The sequence below is a fragment of the Salvelinus alpinus genome, chromosome 9 (assembly GCF_045679555.1).
Source record: "Salvelinus alpinus chromosome 9, SLU_Salpinus.1, whole genome shotgun sequence".
Lineage (NCBI taxonomy): Eukaryota > Metazoa > Chordata > Actinopteri > Salmoniformes > Salmonidae > Salvelinus > Salvelinus alpinus.
In genome coordinates this window covers 68,474,841-68,500,580 of record NC_092094.1, presented here as the reverse complement: position 1 = coordinate 68,500,580, position 25,740 = coordinate 68,474,841, and the positions used below count along the sequence as shown (strand labels likewise).

Here is a 25,740-nt window from a genome sequence, read left to right as displayed (position 1 = left end):
GGCGGCCCTGATGGAGTAATTGTACAATGATGGCTCTGCAAGTACAAAGCACGAGCTCTCAAACCATATGTGGCGATAACACATTGTTGGACGTTGATGAATATTCCGACATGCATCACTGCAATGATCCATCACATTGAGAAGTGGGACATGAAGTCCTATTTACTGAGACCTTCAAGGAGAGGCACACAAGAGAACTTAAAATAAAATACTCCATCGTTGCTGAGTGGGTGGGGTACAGCAGTAAGGTGAGCGGCAACTGGTAGGTTGCCAGGACTGCTCTAGATCCAGCTGCATTGCCCCCTAGTGGTCATATGCAGGACCACATCTGAATTGTGAATGTAAATATTATAAAAAGTTTAAACGACAATGGTACATTAAACCTTTTAAATTTGTCACATCACTAATTGGTATCTCACGTTCAGAATCATAAAGCATGTCTACCGCCCCCATCGCATCATTTCCGTGACGTTTCAGCCATCCAGTCTTGATCTTCCGCTTTATTTCTAGCTTATAGAATAAAGGGAAATTGGTATAGAGTTTATTGGTCAGTAAGATCCCTGACCCTTCCGCTTTTTGTCTGTGACATACCTTTACAGTTGCCAAACTTGATAGCACTTTCAACTTTTGGTTTCTCTGAAGTCTGTTCATTGACGTTGGTCTCTCCTCTGCCCCACAGAATGTGTTTCAGACCCGGAAGGATAACTTAATAAAGAAAACCGTTTCCCGGTTACCCATCCCTGCCGTCTTGCCATTGGTGGAGGAGATCACCAAGAGAATACAAGCGCATCCATACACGTAAGTGAACATCCCCGAATCGTATATGATCAGGTATTGATTATGTTCACATTTCCGTTGACGCAAGACAAAGACCAACTAAATTATGCCGCTAAATCTATATTTACCTTGAGTCATTTAGCAGACATTCTTATCAAGAGCAATTTACAGGAGCAATTAGGGTTAAGTGCTTTGCTCAAGGGCACATTGGTAGATTTTTAACCAAGTCCGCTCAAGGATTCGAACCAGTGAACTTTTTGCAATGCTCTTAACCGCTAGGCTGCCTGCAAAACAGGATTTTGTCTGTAATACCAATACCAAAGCATCTATATTCATTTTGCGTTGTTTTTAGTTAAATCCAGAATGCATCATTCCTAAACCCTTCACCCTGATATTGTTGCCTGAAGGGAACCTAACTGCACCCCCACTCAACTAGTTTCTCCTTTCCCCATTGTACTACAGGGCAGTGCTGATGGTGCGATGGCTCAGGGCTGTTCTCATGCAGCACACCTCCTACCTGTCCTCGGTGAGTCTACCCTTGTGTCTTCAGCTAGCTACTAACTTCAAACCCAAAACATGGTTTGTTCTGGGGCATGTATAACGGAAATACTGTTCAGCTCACAAACTTCTGGAGTTAAGTTTTGTTTTTGTTCAACAGTTTATACAGTTGTACACACTTATACAGTCAGATTATTGACCCAGGGCCAGTGTTTATACTTCCTCAAAACGAGGAGTGATTGTTTTCTTTAATACTGATCTATGCTTTTGTTCTATCCCCGTACCAGTTGCCAGACTTGGTGTCTCAGCTGGGAGTGTTGTACCACATGATTGAGAGCAGAGTCAAAATGTTCTACAAACTGACCAAGCTGCACGGCAAGCTCTACCTGCTCATGACACAGGTACGTCTTGGCACTAGTTGTTTTTACTGCAGTTAATGCAAGTGCTACTCCCAAAAACTCCACATGGGAAGGTAGGTCCAGAGAAAAACCTAAGCTGTGTTTGAATACCCATACTAACATAGTGTATATTACATACTTAATGAGTATATACAGTTGAAGTCGGAATTTTACATGCACCGTAGCCAAATACATTTAAACTCAGTTTTTCACAATTCCTGACATAAAATCCTAGTAAAAACTCCCTTAGGTCAGTTAGGATCACCACTTTATTTTAAGAATGTGAAATGTCAGAATAATACTAGAGAATGATTTGTTTCAGCTTTTATTTATTTCATCAGAAGTTTACTTCTGAAGTGGGTCAGAAGTTTACATACATACACTCAAATAGTATTTGGTAGCATTCCCTTTAAATTGTTTAACTTGGGTCAAACGTTTCGGGTAGTCTTCCACAAGCTTCCCAAAATAAATTGGGTGACTTTTGGCCCATTCCTCCTGACAGAGCTGGTGTAACGGAGTCAGGTTTGTAGGGCTCCTTGCTCGCACACACTTCTTCAGTTCTGCCCACAAATGTTCTATAGGATTGATGTCAGGGCTTTGTGATGGCCACTCCAATACCTTGACTTTGTTGTCCTTAAGCCATTTTGCCACAACTTTGGAAGTATGCTTGGGGTCATTGTCCATTTGGATGACCCATTTGCGACCAAGCTTTAACTTCCTGACTGATGTCTTGATGTTGCTTCAATATATCCACATCATTTTCCTTCATGATGCCATCTATTTTGTGAAGTGCGCCAGTTCCTCCTGCAGCAAAGCACCCCCACAACATGATGCTGCCACCGCCGTGCTTCACGGTTGGGATGGTGTTCTTCGGCTTGCAAGCTTCCCCCTTTTTCCTCCAAACATTACGATGGTCATTATGGCCAAACAGTTCTATTTTTGTTTCATCAGACCAGAGGACATTTCTCCAAAAAGTATGATCTTTGTCCCCATGTGCAGTTGCAAAACATAGTCTGGCTTTTTTATGGCGGTTTTGGAGTAGTGGCTTCTTCCTTGAACAGCCTTTCAGGTTATGTCTATATAGGACTCGTTTTACTGTGGATATAGATACTTTTTGTACCCGTTTCCTCCAGTATCTTCACAAGGTCTTTTGCTGTTCTGGGATTGATTTGCATTTTTCATCTCTAGGAGACAGAACGCGTCTCCTTCCTGAGCAGTATGACGGCTGCGTGGTCCCATGGTGTTTATACTTGCGTACTATTGTTTGTACAGAACAACGTGGTACCTTCAGGCGTTTGGAAAATGCTCACAAGGATGAACCATACTTGTGGAGGTCCCCCCAAAAAATGTAGGTCTTGACTGATTTTCTTTTGATTTTCCCATGATGTCAAGTAAAGAGGCACTGAGTTTGAAGGGACACCTCCAATAGGCTAATTGACGTCATTTGAGTCAATCAGAAGCTTATAAAGCCATGACATTTTCTGGGATTTCCCAAGCTGTTTAAAGGCAGTCAACTTCGTGTATGTGAACTTCTGACTTCAACTGTACTACATACTATTAGTGCATTTTAGTATACTGTAAACGAACAGTGTTTTTTAAGTTGAGTGTTCTGGCGCATTGCCTGTCTCCCGGAAGTTCATGCTTTTGCTTTGTGACTTCTTGCTAGCTTGTTAGCATAGCTAACAAATAGCTAGCTAGACAATTTTAAGACTTAACAAAGTCCATTGAGAACGCACAATGACAATACCACTTAGCTAAGCAAAGAATAACATGAATAATCAAGTCAACAACATTGGGGTGTTATTAAGTATGCTATACTGGCAAGTTCGCTGTATTAGTAGCCAAGTAACATACCGGTAGCTAACATACCCGTACATAAACTCAGCAAAAAAAGAAACATCCTTTTCCCTGTAAACTGTGTTTATTTTCAGCAAACTTAACATGTGTAAATATTTGTATGAACATAACAAGATTCAACAACTGAGACACAAACTGAACAAGTTCCACAGGCATGTGACTAACAGAAATGGAATAATGTGTCCCTGAACAAAGGGGGGTTCAAAAGCAACAGTCAGTATCTGGTGTGGCCACCAGCTGCATTAAGTACTGCAGTGCATCTCCTCATGGACTGCACCAGATTTGCCAGTTCTTGCTGTGAGATGTTACCCCAGTCTTCCACCAAGGCACCTGCAAGTTCCCAGACATTTCTGGGGGGAATGGCCCTAGCCCTCAACCTCTGATCCAACAGGTCCCAGACGTGCTTATTGGGATTGAGATCAGGGTTCTTCGCTGGCCGTGGAAGAACACTGACCTTCCTGTCTTGCAGGAAATCACGCACAGAACGAGCAGTATGGATGGTGGAATTGTCATGCCAGGATGAGCCTGCAAGAAGGGTACCACGTGAGGGCGGAGGATGTATTCCCTGTAACGCACAGCGTTGAGATCGCCTGCAATGACCACAAGCTCAGACCATGACAGACCCTCCACCTCCAAATCGATCCCGCTCCAGAGTACAGGCCATGGTGTAACACTCATTCCTTCGACGATAAACGCGAATCCAACCATAACCCCCGGTGAGACAAAACCGTGACTCGTCAGTGAAGAGCACTTTTTGCCAGTCCTGTCTGGTCCAGCGATGGTGGGCTTGTGCGACATTGTTGCCGGTGAGGACCTGTCTTACAACAGGCCTACAAGCCCTCAGTCCAGCCTCTCTCAGCCTATTGCGGACAGTCTGAGCACTGATGGAGGGATTGTGCGCTCCTGGTGTAACTCGGGCAGTTGTTGCCATCCTGTACCTCTCGCAGGTGTGATGTTCGGACGTACCGATTATGTGCAGCTGTTACACGTGGTTTGCCACTGCGAGGATGATCAGCTGTCCGACCTGTCTCCCTGTAGCGCTGTCTTAGGCACCTCACAGTACGGACATTGCAATTTATTGCCCTGGCCACATCTGCAGTCCTCATGCCTCCTTGCAGCATGCCTAAGGAACATTCATGCAGATGAGCAGGGACCCTGGGCATCTTTCTTTTGGTGTTTTCAGAGTCAGTGGAAAGGCCTCTTTAGTGTCCTAAGTGTTCATAACTGTGACCTTAATTGCCTACCGTCTGTAAGCTGTTAGTGTCTTAATGACTGTTCCACAGGTGCATGTTCATTAATTGTTTATGGTTCATTGAACAAGCATGGGAAACAGTGTTTAAACCCTTTACAATGAAGATCTGTGAAGTTATTTGGATTTTTACGAATTATCTTTGAAAGACAAGGTCCTGAAAAAGGGACTTTTTTTTGTCCGAGTTTACATGCAGTTGCTGTAATGATGGGCTATGTGGTTCGTAAGACTAGCGTAGCTAACAATTTGTCAGCCAACATAACATGTAACTTAATTGAGAAGTCATTACTTTATTACATTGCTCAACATTTTCTTAACATTCGTCATTAAAGCAATGCATTTGTTTCCGCTGTCGGACTTCAGCTGCATATTTTCCTCCAATGAATAGATTTTTTATTTTTTTTTTAAAGCCATGCCTATTTTCTGGAGAATTGTATTATCGGCTCCAAAAGCACGGCTGTAGTGTCCACTGCTTGTTTTCGTACGACGTCCGTGAACCTTTGGCATACTAACTATATCCATACCAGTAAGCATACTCTAGGTACTCATTTTTAGTACGAGTTTTCCAACGGCTCTAGTTTACAAGTCAAGGATTTAATGATATGTTGTCTAGTTGAATACAATGTTAGCGCTACAATAGCTCAAATAAGTGGAACTGGCTAGGGTACTTGGAGAGGTTCGGGAAACGTCTTACGGGGTTTTAACCTCTCTGGGGCAGGTGGACGCTTGCGTCCCACGTTGGCCAATGGCCAGGGAAAATACAGCGCGCCATATTAAAATGATATAAAAATCAAACTTTCATTAAATTAAAGTAAGATACCAAATTAAAGCTACACTCGTTGTGAATCCAGCCAACATGTCAGATTTCAAAAAGGCTTTTCGGCGAAAGCATAAGATGCTATTATCTGATGATAGCACAACAGTAAACAAAGAGTAGCATATTTCAACACTGCAAGCACGACACAAAACGCAGAAATAAAATATAAATCTTTCCTTACCTTTGACGAAAATATTTTGTTGGCACGCCAATATGTCCCATAAACATCACAAATGGTCTTTTTGTTCGATTAATTCCGTCAATATATATATATCCAAAATGTCAATTTATTTGGACCGTTTCATCCAGAAAAACACAGCTTTCGCAACGTCACTACAAAATATATCAAAAGTTACATGTAAACTTTACCAAAACATTTCAAACTACTTTTGTAATACAACGTTAGGTATTTTTAAACGTTAATAATCGATCAATTTGAAGATGGGATGATCTGTGTTAATCCAAAAAGAAAATAAACTGAACTTTTTTCGCAACGTGCCTCAAACAATTTACTTAATGTGACCCTCATTTACGATAGCCCTACTTCTTCAATACACAAAGGAATAGCCTCAACCGATTTCCAAGGACTGGTGACATCCAGTGGAAGCGGTAGGAACTGCAAGTACCTTAGAAATCTGGTGTCTCTCTAAGAAAACGTATTGAAAAGACGGTGACATCAAAAAAAAAAAATCTGAATGGTTTTACTTCTGGGTTTTGCCTGCTACATAAATTCTGTTATTCTCAGACATGATTCAAACAGTTTTAGAAACGTCAGAGTTTTCTATCCAACTCTACTAATAATATGCACATCTTATATTCTGGGGATGAGTAGCAGGCAGTTGAATTTTGGCATGCTATTTATCCAAAAGTGAAAATGCTGCCCCCTAACCTGAAGAAGTTAAGATGGAAAAGACAGTGAGGTCACTTCTACCCTGTGGCGAAAGTGGCCTTTTTGGTAGCCCGGTCATTGATAGTACAGGAACAGTGAAATGAGAGCCTTTCCTGTGTTTGATGGGCCCTTTGTCCCTACCAAACCCGGGTTCTCATCTTTTTAGAGTATATTTAATGATATTTCTAGTTTATTGGACAGACACTGCAGCACCTGACTGCATGTGCTGCCATAGAATGAATAGAACGGGTGTCCCTATTCAAGCAAATGATGGCATAATGTGTAGGCTGGTGGCCATTGCGAGTGTACCCATAAGAGCAGGAAGTACAAAGCATTCGGAAAGTATTCATACCCCTTCACTTTTTCCACATTTTAGTTGCGTTATAGCCTTATTCTAAAATTGTTAACATTTGTCATTATGGGGTGTTGTGTGTAGATTTAGGAAACAAAGTGAAAACAGGTTGAGAAATCTTTGCAAATGTATAAAAATATAAACCGTGCATGTCAGAGCAAAAACTAAGCCATGAGATCGAAGCAACTGTTCATAGAACTGAGACAGGAGTTTGTCGAGGCACAGATCTGGGAAAGGGTACCAAAACACTTCTGCAGCATTGAAGGTCCCCAAGAACAGTGGCCTACATCATTCTTAAATGGAAGAAGTTTGGAACCACCAAGACTCTTCCTAGAGCTGGTCGCCCGGCCAAACTGAGCAATCGGGAGGAGGGCTTTGGTCAGGGAGGTGACGAAGAACCTGATGGTCATGCTGACAGAGCTCCTATGTGGGGATGGGAGAACCTTCCAGAAGACAACCATCTCTGCAGCGCTCCACCAATCAGGCCATTATGGTGGAGTGCCCAGAAGTAAAGCACATGACCGCCCACTTGGAGTTTGCTAAAAGGCACCTAAAGGACTCTGAGCATGAGAAACAAGATTCTCTGGTCTGATGAAACCAGAATTTAACTCATTGGTCTGCATGCCAAGTGTCATGGCACTATCCCTACAGTGACGCTTTTTCAGCGGCAGGGACTGGGAGACTAGATTAACGGAGTAAAGTACAGAGGGTTCTTTTGATGAAAACCTGCTCAGGACCTCAGACTGGGACGAAGGTTCACCTTAAAACAGGACAACGACCCTAAGCACACAGTTAAGACAATGCAGGATTGGCTTCGGGACAAATGCCAATGTCCTTGAGCCCGGATGAACATCTCTCTGGAGACCTGAAAATAGCTGTGCAGCTATGCTCCCCATCCAACCTGACAGATTTTGAGTGGATCTGCAGAGAATGGGAGAAACAGGTGTGCCAAGCTTGTACCCAAGAAGATGTGAGGCTACACTTGCTGCCGAAGGTGCTTAAACAAAGTACCGAGTGAAGGGTCTGAATACTTACGTAAATGTGAAATTGGCAACATTTTTTAACCCAGTTGTCATTATGGGCTATTGTGTGTACATTGAGGGGAATAAACTTTTTAATTGTAAAATAAGGTTGTAATCTAACAATGTGGATAGTCAAGTGGTCTGATAACTTTCCGAATGCACTGTATGTGTTTAAAATATGCTGTGTTTTTATACAACTTAACAACATTTGAATGAACTTTCTATATTGTCTTCAAAAAGATTGCATCACAATACCAGGCAGCCATTGCAAGTGTTCCTGTGAAATGACCTGTCAACTGCCAGGGTTAGAGGTTCCAAACCAAGTCTATTTCTAACATGACAATGCCTTCATTGGACAAATGAAACTGCCCATTCAGCTTTTAACCCACCTGTGGCAACTACTGCCCCCTAAAGCATTTTTCTCTCTCGCCAGGTGGTGACAGGTGACAGTGGTGTCACAGACGTGGACCATAAGGCCAAGCTTGTCTACGAGGACGGTAAGGGCTCACTGTTCACTTTCCTTTTTTCCCCTTTATACCTTTATCACTCTCTGTATCCTCTTTTTATATATTTTGCTTGGTTAACAATGATTTGAAAAACGGATAAGCAGGAGAGCAATTGGGGGGTGTTAGGATTTGCATACCCTGAACGGCATGCCAAATCATGACTACCGCTTTTGCTGGGCGGCCAGCGAACATCGATCGTACACACTTACACTCATTACGGCACTGTATAAAACTGCATAAGAAATTGGCTTTTGATTAAATAATTAGGGACGGTAGTTATTTCCTATTAGGGCTGGGGAATATGGCCAAAATAACAATGTTTTAATGTTTGGAGGCTAATTAGCAGTATTTTATGCTTGGGTGGTGTTCTGTATATTTGGAAATAGCCACGGGACGATTTTTCAATACATTTTGGAACTATTGCTGACTGTTTTTCAATACATTTTAATGTTTGTAGCAACTTAAGTAAATACCTGCAGTCAACTTGAGCGGAACGTTAGGCGCTAAAGCAGATGGCGTTCATTTCCCCTACCACATTATTTTACATTATGAAGCTTACCGTGGTTCCCCAGAACAGTTGAGCCAGTCAGGTGTTTGTAAATAGCACAATGGGGGAGCAGCTGAGTCCAGCTCTTCGGCATGGGATGAGTTTTATATTGAATGTCAAGTCTTTTTCTTTTTTCTTCAATATGGTGATCTGGGACATGCAACTAGTTTTTCAACACATTCGGCAGAAAATGGCTTCATTTTCAAATGACAACAGAAGTGCAATGCTATTTGGTTGGCAGCCACAAGTAAATGAGCTTACAATGAAAAGCATGTTTTTTTTACAAAAACAATGCATGGCCATCATATTTCATGTTTATCATTAAACTGTATTATATGCAGTTCCTAATGTTTTGCTTCAAATTAATCTTGCGTTTTACCGTTGAAAAGTAGGCTGGCTACACTGAAGTAGCTACACATCAGTCAGAGCACAGAATGCCCGTTCGTGAACTCTCATCCGAGTGGAGTGACACTGAAGCACAAAATTACTGATGCCGAGCAGGGGGGGAAATCCTGTGGGAAACGCAGAATTCCGCTTTAACTCGACCCGCAGTTTGACTTGCTAGTGGCTGAATTAATAAGGTGAGGGGACATCCTTGCTCCCCCCCCCCCCCTTTCCTGGGACAATTTACTCAGAGCAGACGACAGGCCCGTTGCCCTAGTGACTCTGGACGCCACGCAGACACAGCGTGTAGCCTACACATGCTGCTCCAGAGCCAATAGTGTTCTTCCTTCGAACAAGCGTGAAACATGCATGAAAACCTTGTTTATTTGTATAATGGATCCCCATTTAGTTCCTACCAAGGCAGCAGCTACTCTTCCTGGGGTCGAGATAAGTTAAGGCAGTTTATACAATTTAAAAAAAATATTACAATACATTCACAGATTTAACACAGTGTGCCTTAATGCCTTCATCTACAGTAAAACATCTGTGTATAGTGCGTATGTTATTGTGTCTGTCTGTTTGTTGCTTCAGTCCCGCTGTTCCATAAGGTGTATTTTATCAGTAAAAAAAAAAAAGAGTAGATATTATCTGTTCTGGACTTGGACTGTGAGGAGACGTCTTGTGGGGTATGCATGGGTGGCCGAGCTGTGTGCCAGTAGTTCAGACAGCTTGGGGCATTCAACATATCAATACCTCTCATAAAACATGTAGTGATGAAGTCAATCTCTCCTCCACTTTGAGCCAAGAGAATGACATGCATATTATTAATATTAGCTCTCTGTGTACATCCAAGGTCTAGCCGTGCTGCCCTGTTCTGAGCCAATTGCAATTTTCCTACATCCCTTTTTGTGGCATCTGACCACACGACTGAACAGTAGTCTAGATGTGCAAAACTAGGGCTTGTAGGACCAGCCTTGTTGATAGTGCTGTTAACCTGTCTCGCCCCCCGTTCCGCTAGCGGAACTCCTCCCACATTCCACTGAAAAGGCAGAGCGCGAAATTCAAAAAATATTTTTTTAGAAATATTTAACTTTCACACATTAACAAGTCCAATACAGCTAATGAAAGATACACATCTTGTGAATCCAGCCAACATGTCCGATTTAAAAAAAAATGTTTTACAGGGAAAACACAATATATTTGTTAGCTCACCAACAAATAGAAAAAAGCACACATTTTTCACAGCACAGGTAGCAAAATCAAAATCAACCAAACTAACCTAGAACAAACCAAAGAAACCAAGAAACAACTTAATCAGATGACAGTCTTATAACATGTTATACAATAAATCTATGTTTTGTTCGAAAAATGTGCATATTTCAGGTATAAATCATAGTTTACATTGCGGCTACAATCAGAAATTGCACCGAAAGCAGCCAGAATAATTAGACACCAACGTGACATACCGAAATACTCATCATAAAACATTTCTGAAAAATACATGGTGTATAGCAAATGAAAGACAAAGATCTTGTGAATACAGCCAATATTTCCGATTTTTTTTAAGTGTTTTACAGCGAAAACACAATATAGCATTATATTAGCTTACTACAATAGCCTACCACACTACCGCATTCATTCATCAAGGCACGTTAGCGATAGCAATAGGGACGTTAGCGTTAGAGAATAAACCAGCAAAAGATATTAAATTTCACTAACCTTCATAAACCTTCCTCAGATGACAGTCCTGTAACATCAGGTTATACATACACTTATGTTTTGTTCGAAAATGTGCATATTTAGAGCTGAAATCCGTGGTTATACAACGTAGCATAACGTGTTAACGTAGCATCTTTTTCCCAGAATGTGCAGATATTTCTATTAGACTCTCACCTATTCTGACCAAATAGCTATTCATAAACATTACAAAAAAATACATGTTGTATAGGAAACGATAGATCCATTAGTTCTTAATGCAATCGCAGTGTTAGAATTCTAAAAATATCTTCATTACGACATAAGACTTAGTTATGGTAAGGGAATAACCAAAACCTGAGCGCAAAGCTACTATTACACAGTTCGACAGATATTTTTTTAATTTTTTTATTTTATTTCACCTTTATTTAACCAGGTAGGCTAGTTGAGAACAAGTTCTCATTTGCAACTGCGACCTGGCCAAGATAAAGCATAGCAGTGTGAACAGACAACACAGAGTTACACATGGAGTAAACAATAAACAAGTCAATAACATGGTAGAAAAAAAAGAGAATCTATATACAATGTGTGCAAAAGGCATGAGGTAGGCAATAAATCGAATAATTACAATTTAGCAGATTAACACTGGAGTGATAAATCATCAGATGATCATGTGCAAGAAGAGATACTGGTGTGCAAAAGAGCAGAAAAGTAAATAAATAAAAGCAGTATGGGGGGTGAGGTAGGTAAATTGGGTGGGTAGTTTACAGATGGACTATGTACAGCTGCAGCGATCGGTTAGCTGCTCGGATAGCAGATTTTTAAAGTTGAGGGAGAGTCGAAAGCCTTGGCCAGGTCGATGAAGACGGCTGCACAGTAATGTCTTTTATCGATGGCGGTTATGATATCGTTTAGTACCTTGAGCGTGGCTGAGGTGCACCCGTGACCGGCTCGGAAACCGGATTGCACAGCGGAGAAGGTACGGTGGGATTCGAGATGGTCAGTGATCTGTTTGTTGACTTGGCTTTCGAAGACCTTAGATAGGCAGGGCAGGATGGATATAGGTCTGTAACAGTTTGGGTCCAGGGTGTCTCCCCCTTTGAAGAGGGGGATGACCGCGGCAGCTTTCAAGGTCAAAACATATTTATACAAAAGTATAAATATATGAAATAGCATCACAAAATGGTTCCTACTTTTGCTGATCTTCTATCAGAATGTTGTACAATGGGTCCTTTGTCCAGAACCGTCTTTGTTTGGATTCAGAACGTTCTTTTTCCCTCTTGAATTAGCAAGCACACTGGCCATGCGGCGCTAAGCTCTCCAACGTCAACAAAGTCAAACAACGCAACACGCCTAACGTCCCGAATAAATTTCAATAATCTAATGAAACTATATTGAAAAAACATACTTTAGGATGATATTGTAACATGTATCAAATAAATTCAAAGCCGGAGCTCATATTCGCCCATAACGACAGGTTTCCAGTAGGCAATAGCAGGTCCCCCCACGCGCCTTGCAGACAACAGAAAATGGGGGACACGTTGTTCCAAGAGGGCTCATTCAATGTCAGACAGAGATAATCAACTCCTTTTTCCTCTCACTTCCTCTTGACATCCAGGGGAAGGTGTATGACGTGCACGTATAGTCATACGTATCATGCCCATTTATAGGCAGCGCCTTGAACACAGCATCGATTTCAGACTTTCCACTTCCTGGTCACAAAGTGTGCTGCCAAATGAGTTGTGTTTGACCCACAGACAAAATTCAAACGGTTTTAGAAACTAGAGAGTGTTTTCTATCCAATAGTAATAATAATATGCATATTGTACGAGCAAGAATTGAGTACGAGGCCGGTAAAATTTTGAACGATTTTCCCCAAAAGTGAAAACTGCACCCCCTATCCTCAACAGAAGGTAGAGCAGCGGGACTTCTCCCCATCTTAGCTACTTTTGTATAAATATGTTTTGACCTTGACAGTTTACAATACAGGGTTACGCCAAGCAGTTTAGTCACCTCAACCTGCTCAATTTCCACGATTTATTACAATGTTTAGTGAAGGATTTGTCCCAAATCCAATACGTTTTAATTTAAGAAATATTCAGGACTAACTTATTCCTTGCCACCTGCTCTGAAACTAACTGCAGCTCTTTGTGTTGCAGTCGCTGTAGTAGCTGACGTGTATAGTCTTGAGTCATCTGCATACATAGACACTGGCTTTACTCAAAGCAAACAAAGCAGCCCCCACAATCTTTTTATCATCAATTTCTCTGTCATTTGTGTAAGTGCTGTGCTTGTTGAATGTCTTTTCCTATAAGCATGCTGAAAGTTTGTCAATTTGTTTACTGTAAAGTAGCATTGAGTTTGGTAACATGCTGATTTGTTGGCTATTTGAGCCAGTAAAGGGGGCTTTACTATTCTCAAGTAGCGAAATTACTTTTGCTTCCCTCCAAGCCTGGGGGGCACACTTAGAGTATGCTTAAATTGAAAATATGGCAAATAGGAGTGGCAATATCATCTGCTAGTATCCTCAGTAATTTTCCATCCAAGTTGTCAGACCCCGGTGGCTTGTCATTGTTGATGGAGGAATAATTGTCTAATTATTTGGTCAGATTTACTTGGATGTTTTGTGTCAGCGTTTGTTGCTGGCATGTCATGCCGAAGTTAGCTAATCTTGCAAATGAAAAAATAATTTCAGTAATTAGCATTATCAGCCGGTTTTGTGATGAATGAGCCATCTGATTCAACGAATGATGGAGCCGAGTTTGCCTTTTTCCCCGGAATTTAATTTAAGGTGCTCCAAAGCTTTTTACTATCATTCTTTGTCATTTATCTTTGTTTCATAGTGTAGTTTCGTCTTCTCCATTTAGTCACATGATTTATCAATTTGCATTAAGTGTTTGCCAATTCCTTTTGCAGCCAGACTTATTTGCCATTCCTTTTGCCTCATCCCTCTCAACATAACATTTTTCTGTTCCTCATCAATCCACAGGGATTTCTGTTTTTATAGTCATTTTCTTAATGGGTGCATGCTTATCAGTAACTGGAAATAAGCAATTTCAGAAATGTGTCAAGTGCAGTGTGTTTGTTCCTCATTACACACCACGGACCAACAAATATTCTCTACATCAACATAGGAATTACTACAACACTTCTTGTAGGACCTCTTATACACTATTAGGCCCATCCTTTGGAACTTTGGTTTTCCATATATTATGATCACTACATCCCATTGATCTAGATACTGCTTTCAAGCACATTTCTGCAGTATTAGCAAAGATGTGATCAATGCATGTTGATGATTTCATTCCTGTGCTGTTTGTAATTACCCTGGTAGGTTGTCTGATAACCTGAACCAGGTTGCAAGAACTGGTTACAGTTTGAAGCTTTTTCTTGAGTGGGCAGCTTGATGGAAGCTAGTCAACATTTAAAATCAGACAGAAAATATACCTCTGTTGATATCACATACATTATCAAGCATTTCACACGTTATCCAGATACTGACTGTTAGCACTTGGTGTCTATAGCAGCTTCCCACCAGAATGGGTTTTAGGTGATGCAGATGAACCTGTAGCCATATTATATCAACAGTATTTAACATGAGATCCTCTCTAATCTTTGCAGGAATGTGGTTCTGAATATAAACAGTACCACAACCTCCTCCATTGGCATTTCTATATTTTCTATAAATGTTATAACCTTGTTTTGCAACCACTGCATCAAAGGTATTAGCTAAGTGAGTTTCAGAGATATGAAGTCATAATATGAATGTCATCTGTTACTAGCAAATTATTGATTTCATGAACCTTGTTTCTTAACCTCTCTGGGATATGTGGGATGCTAGCGTCCCAGCTGGCCAACATCCAGTGACAATGCAGAGCGCCAAATTCAAATAAATTACGGTACCATAAAAATTAAACTTTCATGAAATCACTCATGCAATACACCAAATTTAAAGCTACACTTGTTGTGAATCCAGCCACAGTGTCAGATTTCAAAAAGGCTTTACGGCGAAAGCAAACGATGCTATTATCTGAGGACAGCACCCCAGCAAACACACACAATCGTATTTCAACCCTCCAGGTGCGACACAAAACGCAGAAATAAAGATAACCTTACCTTTGACAAGCATCTTCTGTTGGCACTCCAATATGTCCCATAAACATCACAAATGGTCCTTTTGTTCGATTAATTCTGTCGATATCTACCAAAAATGTCCATTTATTTGGCACGTTTGGTCCAGAAAACACCGGTCCAACACGCGCAACGTGACTACAACATTTCTCATAAGTTACCTGTACGCTTTGTCCAAACATTTCAAACTAATTTCCTAATACAACTTTAGGTATTTTTAATGTAAATAATCAATCAAATTTAAGACTGGATTAATAACTGTGTTCAATACCGGAGGAAAACAATGTGTAGCATGCTTTCTGGTCACGCGCCTCTAACAAACAGTACACTTCACTGGAGCCTCATTCTGAAAATGCCTACCTCATTTCTCAAAGGAAAAACCTCAACCAATTTCTAAAGACTGTTGACATCCAGTGGAAGCAATAGGAACTGCAAGAAAGTCCCTTAGAAATCTGGATTCCCAATAAAAACCCATTGAAAAGAGACCTCAAACTAAAAAATCTGAGACATGATTCAAACAGTTTTAGAAACTTCAGTGTTTTCTATCCAAATCTACTAATAATATGCATATCTTAGCTTCTGAGCCTGAGTAGCAGGCAGTTTACTTTGGACACGCTTTTCACCTGGATGTGAAAATGCTGCCCCCTATCCCAAAAGTTAAGCTACATATGTTTTAATGTAGACTGTTTTGAGCGCTTTTCTTCTGGTTTGCTTATTTTTAATTGCTTTGCTGGGAAGCTTAGCAGAAGTAGATATGTTATTTGTTAGTGCAGGGTGAGCTGCTCAGTATACATCTGGATCATAGGCACATGATTACTGCATACAATAGCTATAGGATCAGCAGAGGCATTCAGTACAGGTAAGGGGACATACATTGTCTACCAATGCCCCTGGTGTAATGTACAATTGCCAAAGCATTATGACAACTCTGCGTTGCAATGGTAGGGATTACCTGAGCTGGGCTTGGATCATTGATAAGTCATTGTCTCAATGCAGCCTTATAATGCTGTGAAAGGATCCAGGAACCCAAATTATTTGGGTGAATCCCATCTGTGTAAAAGGTGTTTCCAAAAGGCATTAATATTGTCAACAAAAGTTTCACCCATTGCGCTGCAATAATCACGTAACCAGTTGTGAAGAGAGAATCCCTCTAAAGCGATCAATGCCACTATTCAGAGGGGTCAGCGCCAGATATGATCGGTCTTTTAAATAGCCGATTGACTCTGCGAGACACTAAAGTCCAGTTTCAACTGTTCAGAGCTGCCCTTAATGTCATTAAAACCCACATGGACTAGGATAGAATCAATGTCCATGTCCTGACGTCGTACATTCGGGAGCAGTGATGTCATTTACTCAGCTCTAGGGTAAGACAGTTTTTTTGCACCTGGATAGATCCAATTTCTTACCATGGACCTGCCCAAAATTATAGCTGGTGAGAATGAGGACACCCCCCACCTCACACACTCTTGGCATTCTCTCACCCATCTTCACCTAGAATGCTTTTCCAACAGTCTTGAAGGAGTTCCCACATATGCAAGCACTTGTTGGCTGCTTCTCCTTCACTCTGCGGCCTGGGACCAGTGGATTGTGAACTACCTTGAATTGAGGCAGTCTAGTGCTATAAGAGGAAGAATGCACTCTGTGCACACAGATTCCTATGTGTCGTCCCCAAGTTCCTCAAATCAATTTCCGATCGCGACTTTAAAGGCAACAAAGAGTTCTGCAAGTCATTCATGTTAAATCTAACAAATTCCAGAAGCAGTGGGATTGAGGGAGGTTGAACTTTTTCCTGTAGTTGAGCAAAAGAGGCGAATGTAGGAAAGAATAATTGAGCTAGTTAGAGGCCGAGTGAGTGCCAGATGCCAAAAGCCCCTTTTTTTTTTTTTTAAGACGGAGGGAATAAAATGTTCTAATTGATTCCAAATTTTAAGAGACTGCTTTGCAATTGGGTTGACACTTTTTGCCTAGGGACACTGGCAGAAAGGAGCACAACGAAGTGCAGCAGGTTGACGTGATTCTGTCTGGACACAGAGTGGTCTTGGGTGAGTAGGGTCAGTCTGTAGCCAGTACAAAAGGCTCTGAAATTTGCAGCCCAATAGTACAGTCGTGGCCAAAGTTTTTGAATGGCACAAATATTAATTTCCATAAAGTTTGCTGCTTCAGTGTCTTTGGATATTTTTGTCAGATGTTACTATGGAATACTGGAAGTAGAATTACATGCATTTCATAAGTGTCAAAGGCTTTTATTGACAATTACATGAAGTTGATACAAAGAGTCAATATTTGCAGTGTTGACCCTTCTTTTTAAAGACCTCTGCAATCCGCCCTGGCATGCTGTCAATTAACTTCTCGGCCACATCCTGACTGATGGCAGTCCATTCTTGCATAATCAATGCTTGAACTTGGTCAAACCTCTTGAGGATTGACCAAGTTCTCAATGGGATTAAGGTCTGGGGAGTTTCCTGGCCATGGACCCAAAATATCGATGTTTTGTTCCCCGAGCCACTTAGTTATCACTTTTGCCTTATGGCAAGGTGCTCCATCATGCTGGAAAAGGCATTGTTAGTGTCAACTGTTCCTGGATGGTTGGGAGACGTTGCTCTCGGAGGATGTGTTGGCACCATTCTTTATTCATGGCTGTGTTCTTAGGCAAAATTGTGAGTGAGCCCACCCCCTTGACTGAGAAGCAACCCCACACATGAATGGTCTCAGGATGCTTTACTGTGACATAGAACTGATGGTAGCGCTCACCTTGTCTTCTCCGGACAAGCTCTTTTCCGGATGCCCCAAAAATCGGAAAGGGGATTCATCAGAGAAAATGTCTTTACCCCAGTCCTCAGCAGTCCAATCCCTGTACCTTTTGCAGAATCAGTCTGTCCCTGATGTTTATCCTGGAGAGAAGTGGCTTCTTTGCTACCCTTGACACCAGGCCATCCTCAAAGTCTTTGCCTCACTGTGCGTGCAGATGCACTCACACCTGCCTGCTGCCATTCCTGAGCAAGCTCTGCGCTGGTGGTGCCCCGATCCCGCAGCTGAATCAACTTTAGGAGACGTCCTGGCGATTGCTGGACTTTCTTGGGCGCCCTGAAGCCTTCACATCATTTGAACCGCTGTTCTTGATAATCCGCAAAATGGTTGATTTAGGTGCAATCTTACAGGCAATATCCTTGCCTGTGAAGCCCTTTTTGTGCAAAGCAATGATGACGACACGTGTTTCCTTGCAGGTAACCATGATTGACAGAAGAATAACAATGATTCCAAGCACCACCCTCATTTTGAAGCTTCCAGTCTGTTATTCGAACTCAATCAGCATGACAGAGTGATCTCCAGCCTTGTCTTCGTCAACACTCACACCTGTGTTAACGAGAGAATCACTGACATGTCAGCTGGTCCAAAATGCAGTGGAAATGTTTTTGGGGGATTCAGTTCATTTGCATGGCAAAGAGGGACTTTGCAATTCATCTGATCACTCTTCATAACATTCTGGAGGATATGCAAATTGCCGTCATACAAACTGAGGCAGCAGACTGTGAAAATGAGTATTTGTGTCATTCTCAACTTTTGGCCACGACTTATCTGAAAATGTGCTAGCGCTAAACCACCCAATGCCTTAGACTTCTGTAAATGTTTTCTACTGATGTGGTACCATGCCATCCCAAATAAAATAAATGAACGTTTGATCAAGTGAATTTTAAAAAAGATTTTTGGGGAAAAATGGCTTAACATTAAAATGAATGTGTTGCCAAAGTTATATATTTATGACATCAACACTTCCAAAAAGTAAAGGATTGTTTCAAACTTGCCAAATCGGGGGATAGGAAATAGTTAACCAATTACTATGATGTATCGTTCCTTAGGATCAGCAATTACCTCAGAAGATACAAAGGAGTTAGATTCATCAACCAAAATGGCAGCACCTTTTGATTTACTATGTAAGTTGAACAGTTTACCAACCCAGTCCCTGCAAATCTGAAAGTGCTCACCAGTCCTCAAGTGAGTCTCTTGTAGAAATGCTACATTCGCCTTCAAACCCTTTAAATGTGTCTTCACCCGCTTACGTTTCACAGGGTTGTTAGCCCCTTTGATGTTTCACGGAATGTACTTGATGGTATTATTCCAGCCACCCTGAGCACTCCCATTATACAATCTTGTCATTAGTGGAAAAGCAATGAATACCCAAAAACCCCAGGATAACTTGTCTCAGAGTAATGTATTTGGAAAAGGTATCGAAAAAATCAAAAAACAATGGCATTAGAACTGAACATTTCAACCTCCCTCCCTTCACCTCAGACAATACCTCCCCAAATGAGGTACAAGCCTAAATAGAACATGTTTTCTTCTCATTTTGAGAGTGCGGTGTTAAACCCACAGTCCCGCCCTTTAAAGTGGGGATGAAGCTCCCTCGTCCGAGATTCTCCATCTTCTAATGAAAAAAGTGCACTCGAATGTCAGGAGGCCTCTCACCGTCCCGGGGTTTTGGACGCAGTGACCGGTGGGCACGATCAAGCAGAGGTTTCTCGTACATGGCATGAACATCCCTCAGAAGACCAGTGACAATCGGTGGTGCAAGGCATTTCTGCCGACTCTGGGACCGATACCCGTCTCAGGTTATTGCGGCGAAAATCCCTCTAACCTCACACAGCTCAGCTCTCCTGTACCTTTTTTTCAGATCCGCAGCCAGGTGTTTCACGTCAGCCTCCAGTGCTGCAATCGTCATGGTGTGCAACTGTTTTGAGTGACGTGATAGCTGTGACCGTCTCGTAGGATATTTAAATCTGCTTTTAAAGTATCAGAAACCTTATGTATTCGAGTCTCAATTGTAGCAACTACCCTTGTTTTCATTTCAACTATCTCTGAGCGTAGTAGCTTGATGCCCTCGAATGTTAATTTCAGCGCCACCAGGCAAAGCCGCACCCCCGGGTAAAGTGCTAGTCCCCTGGTCCTCCAACTCAGGAGGTGGTGATAAATCGCTCTTGTAGGCCAGGTTCTCTGTTTTTGGTCCTATGTTTTGTCGATATGCTGACATTTGAAAGCAAAGTAGTCAAGGGTATTAAGGAAATGCATCCCTTTTCCGTAGCCGGCTGAAAATGTGCTTAACCTCTCTGGAATGTGGGACGCTAAAATGCAGAGCGCCAAATTCAAATTACAAAAAAAAAAAATCTTTCATATCACACATGCAATACACCAAATTAAAGCTACACTTGTTGTGAATCCAGCTAACGTGCCAGATTTCAAAAAGGCTTTACGACGAAAGCACACCAAACGATTGTTAGGTCAGTACAAAACTGGAAAAAAAAAAACAGCAATTTTTCCAGCCAAAGAGGAGTCACAAAAAGCAGAAATGGAGATAAAATGAATCACTAACCTTTGATCTTCATCAGATGACACTCATAGGACTTGATCTTCCACAATACATGTATGGTTTGTTCGATAAAGTTCATATTTATATTCAAAAATCTGTTTACATTGGCGCGTTACGTTCAGTAATGTTTTGTGATTTTGCAGAGCCACCTCAATTTACAGAAATACTCATTATAAATGTTGATAAATGCATGTGTTATGTATGGAACTTTAGATGAACTTTTCCTTAATGCAACCGCTGTCAGATTTCAAAAAAGCTTTACCGAAAAAGCACACCATGCAATAATCTGAGTACAGCGCTCAGAGCCCAAACAAGCCAAAGAGATATCCGCCATGTTGTGGAGTCAACAAAGTCAGAAATAGCATTATAAATATTCACTTACCTTTGATGATCTTCATCAGAATGCACTCCCAGGAATCCCAGTTCCACAAATGTTTGATTTGTTCGATAACGTCCATTTATGTCCAAACACCTTTTTTTCGCTTGTTTAGTACACAATTCAAACTGATGACGCGCTGGCAGGTCCAGGCGAAAGTTCAGACAGTCATATTACAGTTCGTAGAAACATGTCAAACTAAGTATAGAATCAATCTTTAGGATGTATTTATCATAAATCTTCAATAATGTTCCAACCGGAGAATTCCTTTGTCTTCAGAAATGCGATGGAACGCAAGCTACCTCATGTGAATGCGCGTGACCAACTCGTGGCACTCTGCCAGACCTCTGACTCAATCCCCTCTCATTCCCCCCTCCTTTATAGTAGAAGCATCAAACGAGGTTCTAAAGACTGTTGCCATCTTGTGGAAGCCTTAGTGAAAATGGGATCATGTTGCACTTCCGATCTTGGATAGGCAAAGAGTTGAAACACTACAAACCTCAGATTTCCCACTTCCTGGTTGGATTTTCTCAGGTTTTTGCCTGCCATATGAGATCTGTTATACTCACAGACATCATCCAAACAGTTTTAAAAACTTCAGTGTTTTCTATCCAAATCTACTAATTATAGCTTTTAGGATAGAGTAGCAGGCAGTTTACTATGGGCACCTTTTTATCCAAGCTACTGAATACTGCCCCCCTGTCCCAAAGAAATTAACAGACGGAGCCGTCGCTAATGGAAAACACTGGTAGTTATTATTTTTGTACCCCTTTTTTATAATCAGGACCTGTTAATGGTAGGGACCAGCACTTTGATTTTGACTTAAAAAATAATAATAATTGGGTAGTGATTTTTTTGTAAATGTTAACATCCCAATTTTGCATTAACATCCCTAGTGACTTACCTGTGTAAATGTGCTCTAGCGGACCTGTGTAGTTGCTTTAGGGATGAATCACATCAAGCAGCCAGTCGAGATCCCCCGTCACAGCCACTGAGTTTTAGCTCAAGTGTGTTGTCAAAGCGTACAGGCCCTGAATGTTGACTAATTCAAAATGTGAATATGGACGTTTCACCCAACAGCATTTAAGAGAAATTGGTGCACGTCAAGGGGCTTTTATACAGTTTTGTCCCCTCACTTCTCTTCGGTCTGTTCCATCTCTGGCCATCTATCCCCTTTTTCTGTGGTATGACTCATGTCTCGCTGATGTAATAAAGCTGTCAAGTGGTTCTGTAAAGTGTCTCGATTGTGGCTTTGTGACCGACTGTTTTTTGTCTTGTCCCTCCGCTCTACAGCGTCCTCTGATGAAGACAAGGCTTCAGGCGATGAAGGCCTTCCAGACGAAGATTCTGATGTAAGTGGTACTGAGACAAAGGGGCTGTGGGTGGGAAGGAATGCAGATGGGTTGTGAAATTCCAAATCAAGTTTATACGACGGAGTTGTAAAGCACGCTTTTGCTCTTGAACAAACACATTCTCACAGATCATTACGTTTATTGTTAGTTTGACTTGTGAACTGCAGTCTTTTACTGAGTTGTGGGGTTGACCTGGGAATTTTGTCTGTGCAGAACTGGGAGGAGGATGGCATAGAGGATAGAGAAGAAGAGACGGAGGAAGGCATGAGGACGGAATCCAAAGCTAACGGTGATTCCGACATGGAACCGGGAAACGAGAGCGAAGAAGAGTGATGCTCTTCAAAAGGAAACGATCTCAAAATGAACACACAAAAATGGAACCAATATTTATGTACTTTCATTTTATTTTCATGCTCGTTTATATTGTATCAGAACAAAAATGGTTTAACAAAAAAAATGGGCAGGCAGTGGGTGCGTGTGACCGGCTGTGAACGTGGCCATGTCTTTTCCCGGGACAGCCACAAAGGCAGGAACGTTATATCCCCACAACCAAGCTGAAAGCCTCATATAAAATATTTTCTGGCGATTCAAGCCCCATGCTGCTGTCCCAATCTCCTGCTTTCTCCACTTTGTCTGTGGTTCTGAGTGTGAATCAAATGTGACCCCTGCCCTGCTTGTTCCAGAGAAATGGTGGCCTTGATGCCTGACATGGGATGCATCCAAATAGCTCCATATTCCCTACATACAGTTGATGTCGGAAGTTTACATACACTAAGGTTGGAGTCATTAAAACTTGTTTTTCAACCACTCCACAAATTTCTTGTTAACCTTACTAGGGTATGTGGGACGCTAGTTTTGCAGAGAGCCACATCAATGTACAGAAATACTCATAAACATTGCTAAAAGATACAACTGTTATGCATGGAATTTTAAATCCACTTCTCCTTAATGCAACCGCTGTCAGATTTAAAAAAAACTTTACGGAAAAAGCACACCATGCAATAATCTGAGTGCATCGCTTAGAAAACAAGCCATACAGATATCCACCATGTTGTGGAGTCAACAGAAGCCAGAAATAACATAAATATTTACTTCAACAGAATGCATTCCCAGGAATCCCAGTTCCACAAATGTTTGATTTGTTCGATAAAGTCCATTTATGTCCAAATACCTCCTTTTTGTTTGCACGTTTAGTACACAATCCAAATGAAAGTTCAGACAAAGTCATTTTACAGTTCGTAGAAACATGTCAAACGAAGTATAGAATCAATCTTTAGGATGTTTTTATCATAAATCTTAAATGTTCCAACCGGAGAATTTCTTTGTCTGTAGAAATGCAATGGAACGCAAGTTAACTCACGTGAGCACGCGTGATCAGCTCATGCTTCTCTGGCAGACATCTGACTCATTCAGCTCCCAATCCCCCATCCTTCACAGTAGAAGCATCAAACAAGGTTCTAAAGACTGTTGTCATCTAGTGGAAGCCTTAGGAAGTGCAATATGACCCCATAGACACTGTATATTCGATAGGCAATGACTTAAAACTACAAACCTCAGAATTCCCACTTCCTGGTTGAATTTTTTTTCTCTGATTTTTTTGCCTGCAATATGAGTTCTGTTATACTCAGACATCCTTCAAACAGTTTAAGAAACTCCAGAGTGTTTTCTTCCCAAATCTAGCAGGCAGTTTAATTTGGGCACGCTTTTCATCCAAAATTTCGAATGCTGTTCTCTACCCTAGTGAAGTTTAACAAACTATAGTTTTGGCAAGTCTGTTAGGACATCTACTTTGTGCATGACACAAGTAATTTTTCCAACAATTGTTTACAGATGAATTGTTACAGTCAATTAATCCGAGTGGGTCAGAAGTTTACATACACTAAGTTGACTGTGCCTATAAACAGCTTGGAACATTCCATAAATGTATGGCTTTAGAAGCCCCTGATTGGCTAATTGACATAATTTGAGTCAATTGCAGGTGTGCCTGTGGCTGTATTTCAAGGCCTACCGTCAAACTCAGTGCCTCTTTGCTTGACATCATGGGAAAATCAAAAGAAATCAGCCAAGACCTCAAAAGAAGTCTGGTTCAACCGTGGGAGTAATTTCTAAATGCCTGAAGGTACCACCTTCATCTGTATAAACAATAGTACGCAAGTATAAACACCCTGGGACCACGCAGCCGTCATACCGCTCAGGAAGGCGATGCGTTCTGTCTCCAAGAGGTTAACGTACTTTGGTGCGAGAAGTGCAAATCAATCCCAGAACAACAGCAAAGGACCTTGTGAAGATGCTGGAGGAAACGGGTACAAAAGTATCTATATCAACAGTAAAATTATTCCTATTTTGACATAACCTGAAAGGCTGCTCAGCAAGGAAGAAGCCACTGCTCCAAAACCGCCATTAAAAAAGCCAGACTACGGTTTGCAACTGCACATGGGGACAAAGATTGTACTTTTTGGAGAAATGTCCTCTGGTTTGATAAATGTTTGGCCATAATGACCATCGTTATCTTTGGAGAAAAAAGAGGGGGGAAAGGGAAAACCATCCCAACCGTGAAGCACAGGGGTGGCAGCATCATGTTGTGGGGGTGCTTAGATGCTGGAGGGACGACTGCTCTTCACAAAATAGATGGCATCATGAGGGAGGAAATTGTGGATATATTGAAGCAACATCTCAAGACATCAGTCAGGAAGTTAAAGCTTGGTCACGAGCAAGGAGGCCTACAAACCTGTCTCAGTTACACCAGCTCTGTCAGGAAGAATGGGCCAAAATTCACCCAACTTTTTGTGGGAAGCTACCAAATACTAATTGAGTGTATGTAAACTTCTGACCCACTGGGAATGTGATGAAAGAAAGAAATTAAAGCTGAAACCAATCATTCTCTACTATTATTCTGACATTTCACATTCTTAAAATAAAGTGGCGATCCTAACTGACCTAGGACAAGGAATTTTTAGGATTAAATGTAGGAAGATTAAATGTCAGGAATTGTGAAACTTGAGTTGAAATGTATTTGGCCAAGGTGTATGTGAACTTCTGACTTCAACTGTAGCTCACTACTTGCTCTGGCCCGTAGTGCTCTGGTCAAAATTAGTGAACTATATACAGTGCCATTTTGGATGCAACCATGACTAATAGATAATGTCCCCTTGCAATGTAAATCTGTATGAAAGCTGCAGTGTTTGTAGGCTTCCCCAGCTACCCACTAGAATCCTTGAATTAAATTATTCTGTAAAGTCTCCAACAACCCTGTTTTTTTGTTTTGTATTTTTATTTCTCCCAACCCTCTTCTGTTTGTCCTTCACTCCTTTTGTGCAATGAGTTTTTCAGGGCATGGAGATCATTCCACTGCCTAAAATCATAGCTTGAGGGGGCGACCAGAGAAAATAATGAACTTTGCTCGATTTCGGTGAATTAATGGGTTTTCAAAATGGTTGCAGTTCACTTTGTTCATTTATACATCGGTCAACAAATTTGATTGAAAATCACTCTCCTTGTACTTAGCTGTTTGCTACTTTACTTTTTCTT

The 25,740-nt window shown here is 41.4% G+C and overlaps 1 protein-coding gene across 1 annotated transcript in view; it reads left to right on the top strand.

Annotated features, from left to right (window-relative positions):
- Nucleotides 1-23,368, top strand: part of LOC139530513 (WD repeat-containing protein 43-like) — a 53,607-nt gene extending 30,239 nt beyond the window's left edge. The window contains exons 12-17 of the mRNA XM_071327002.1: nt 680-798; nt 1,240-1,303; nt 1,563-1,676; nt 8,293-8,356; nt 22,154-22,212; nt 22,426-23,368. Coding sequence (XP_071183103.1) covers nt 680-798; nt 1,240-1,303; nt 1,563-1,676; nt 8,293-8,356; nt 22,154-22,212; nt 22,426-22,545 — 540 coding nt within the window. The 3' untranslated portion in view covers nt 22,546-23,368. The remainder of the gene's footprint in view (nt 1-679; nt 799-1,239; nt 1,304-1,562; nt 1,677-8,292; nt 8,357-22,153; nt 22,213-22,425) is intronic.
- The last annotated feature ends 2,372 nt before the right edge of the window (nt 23,369-25,740 follow it).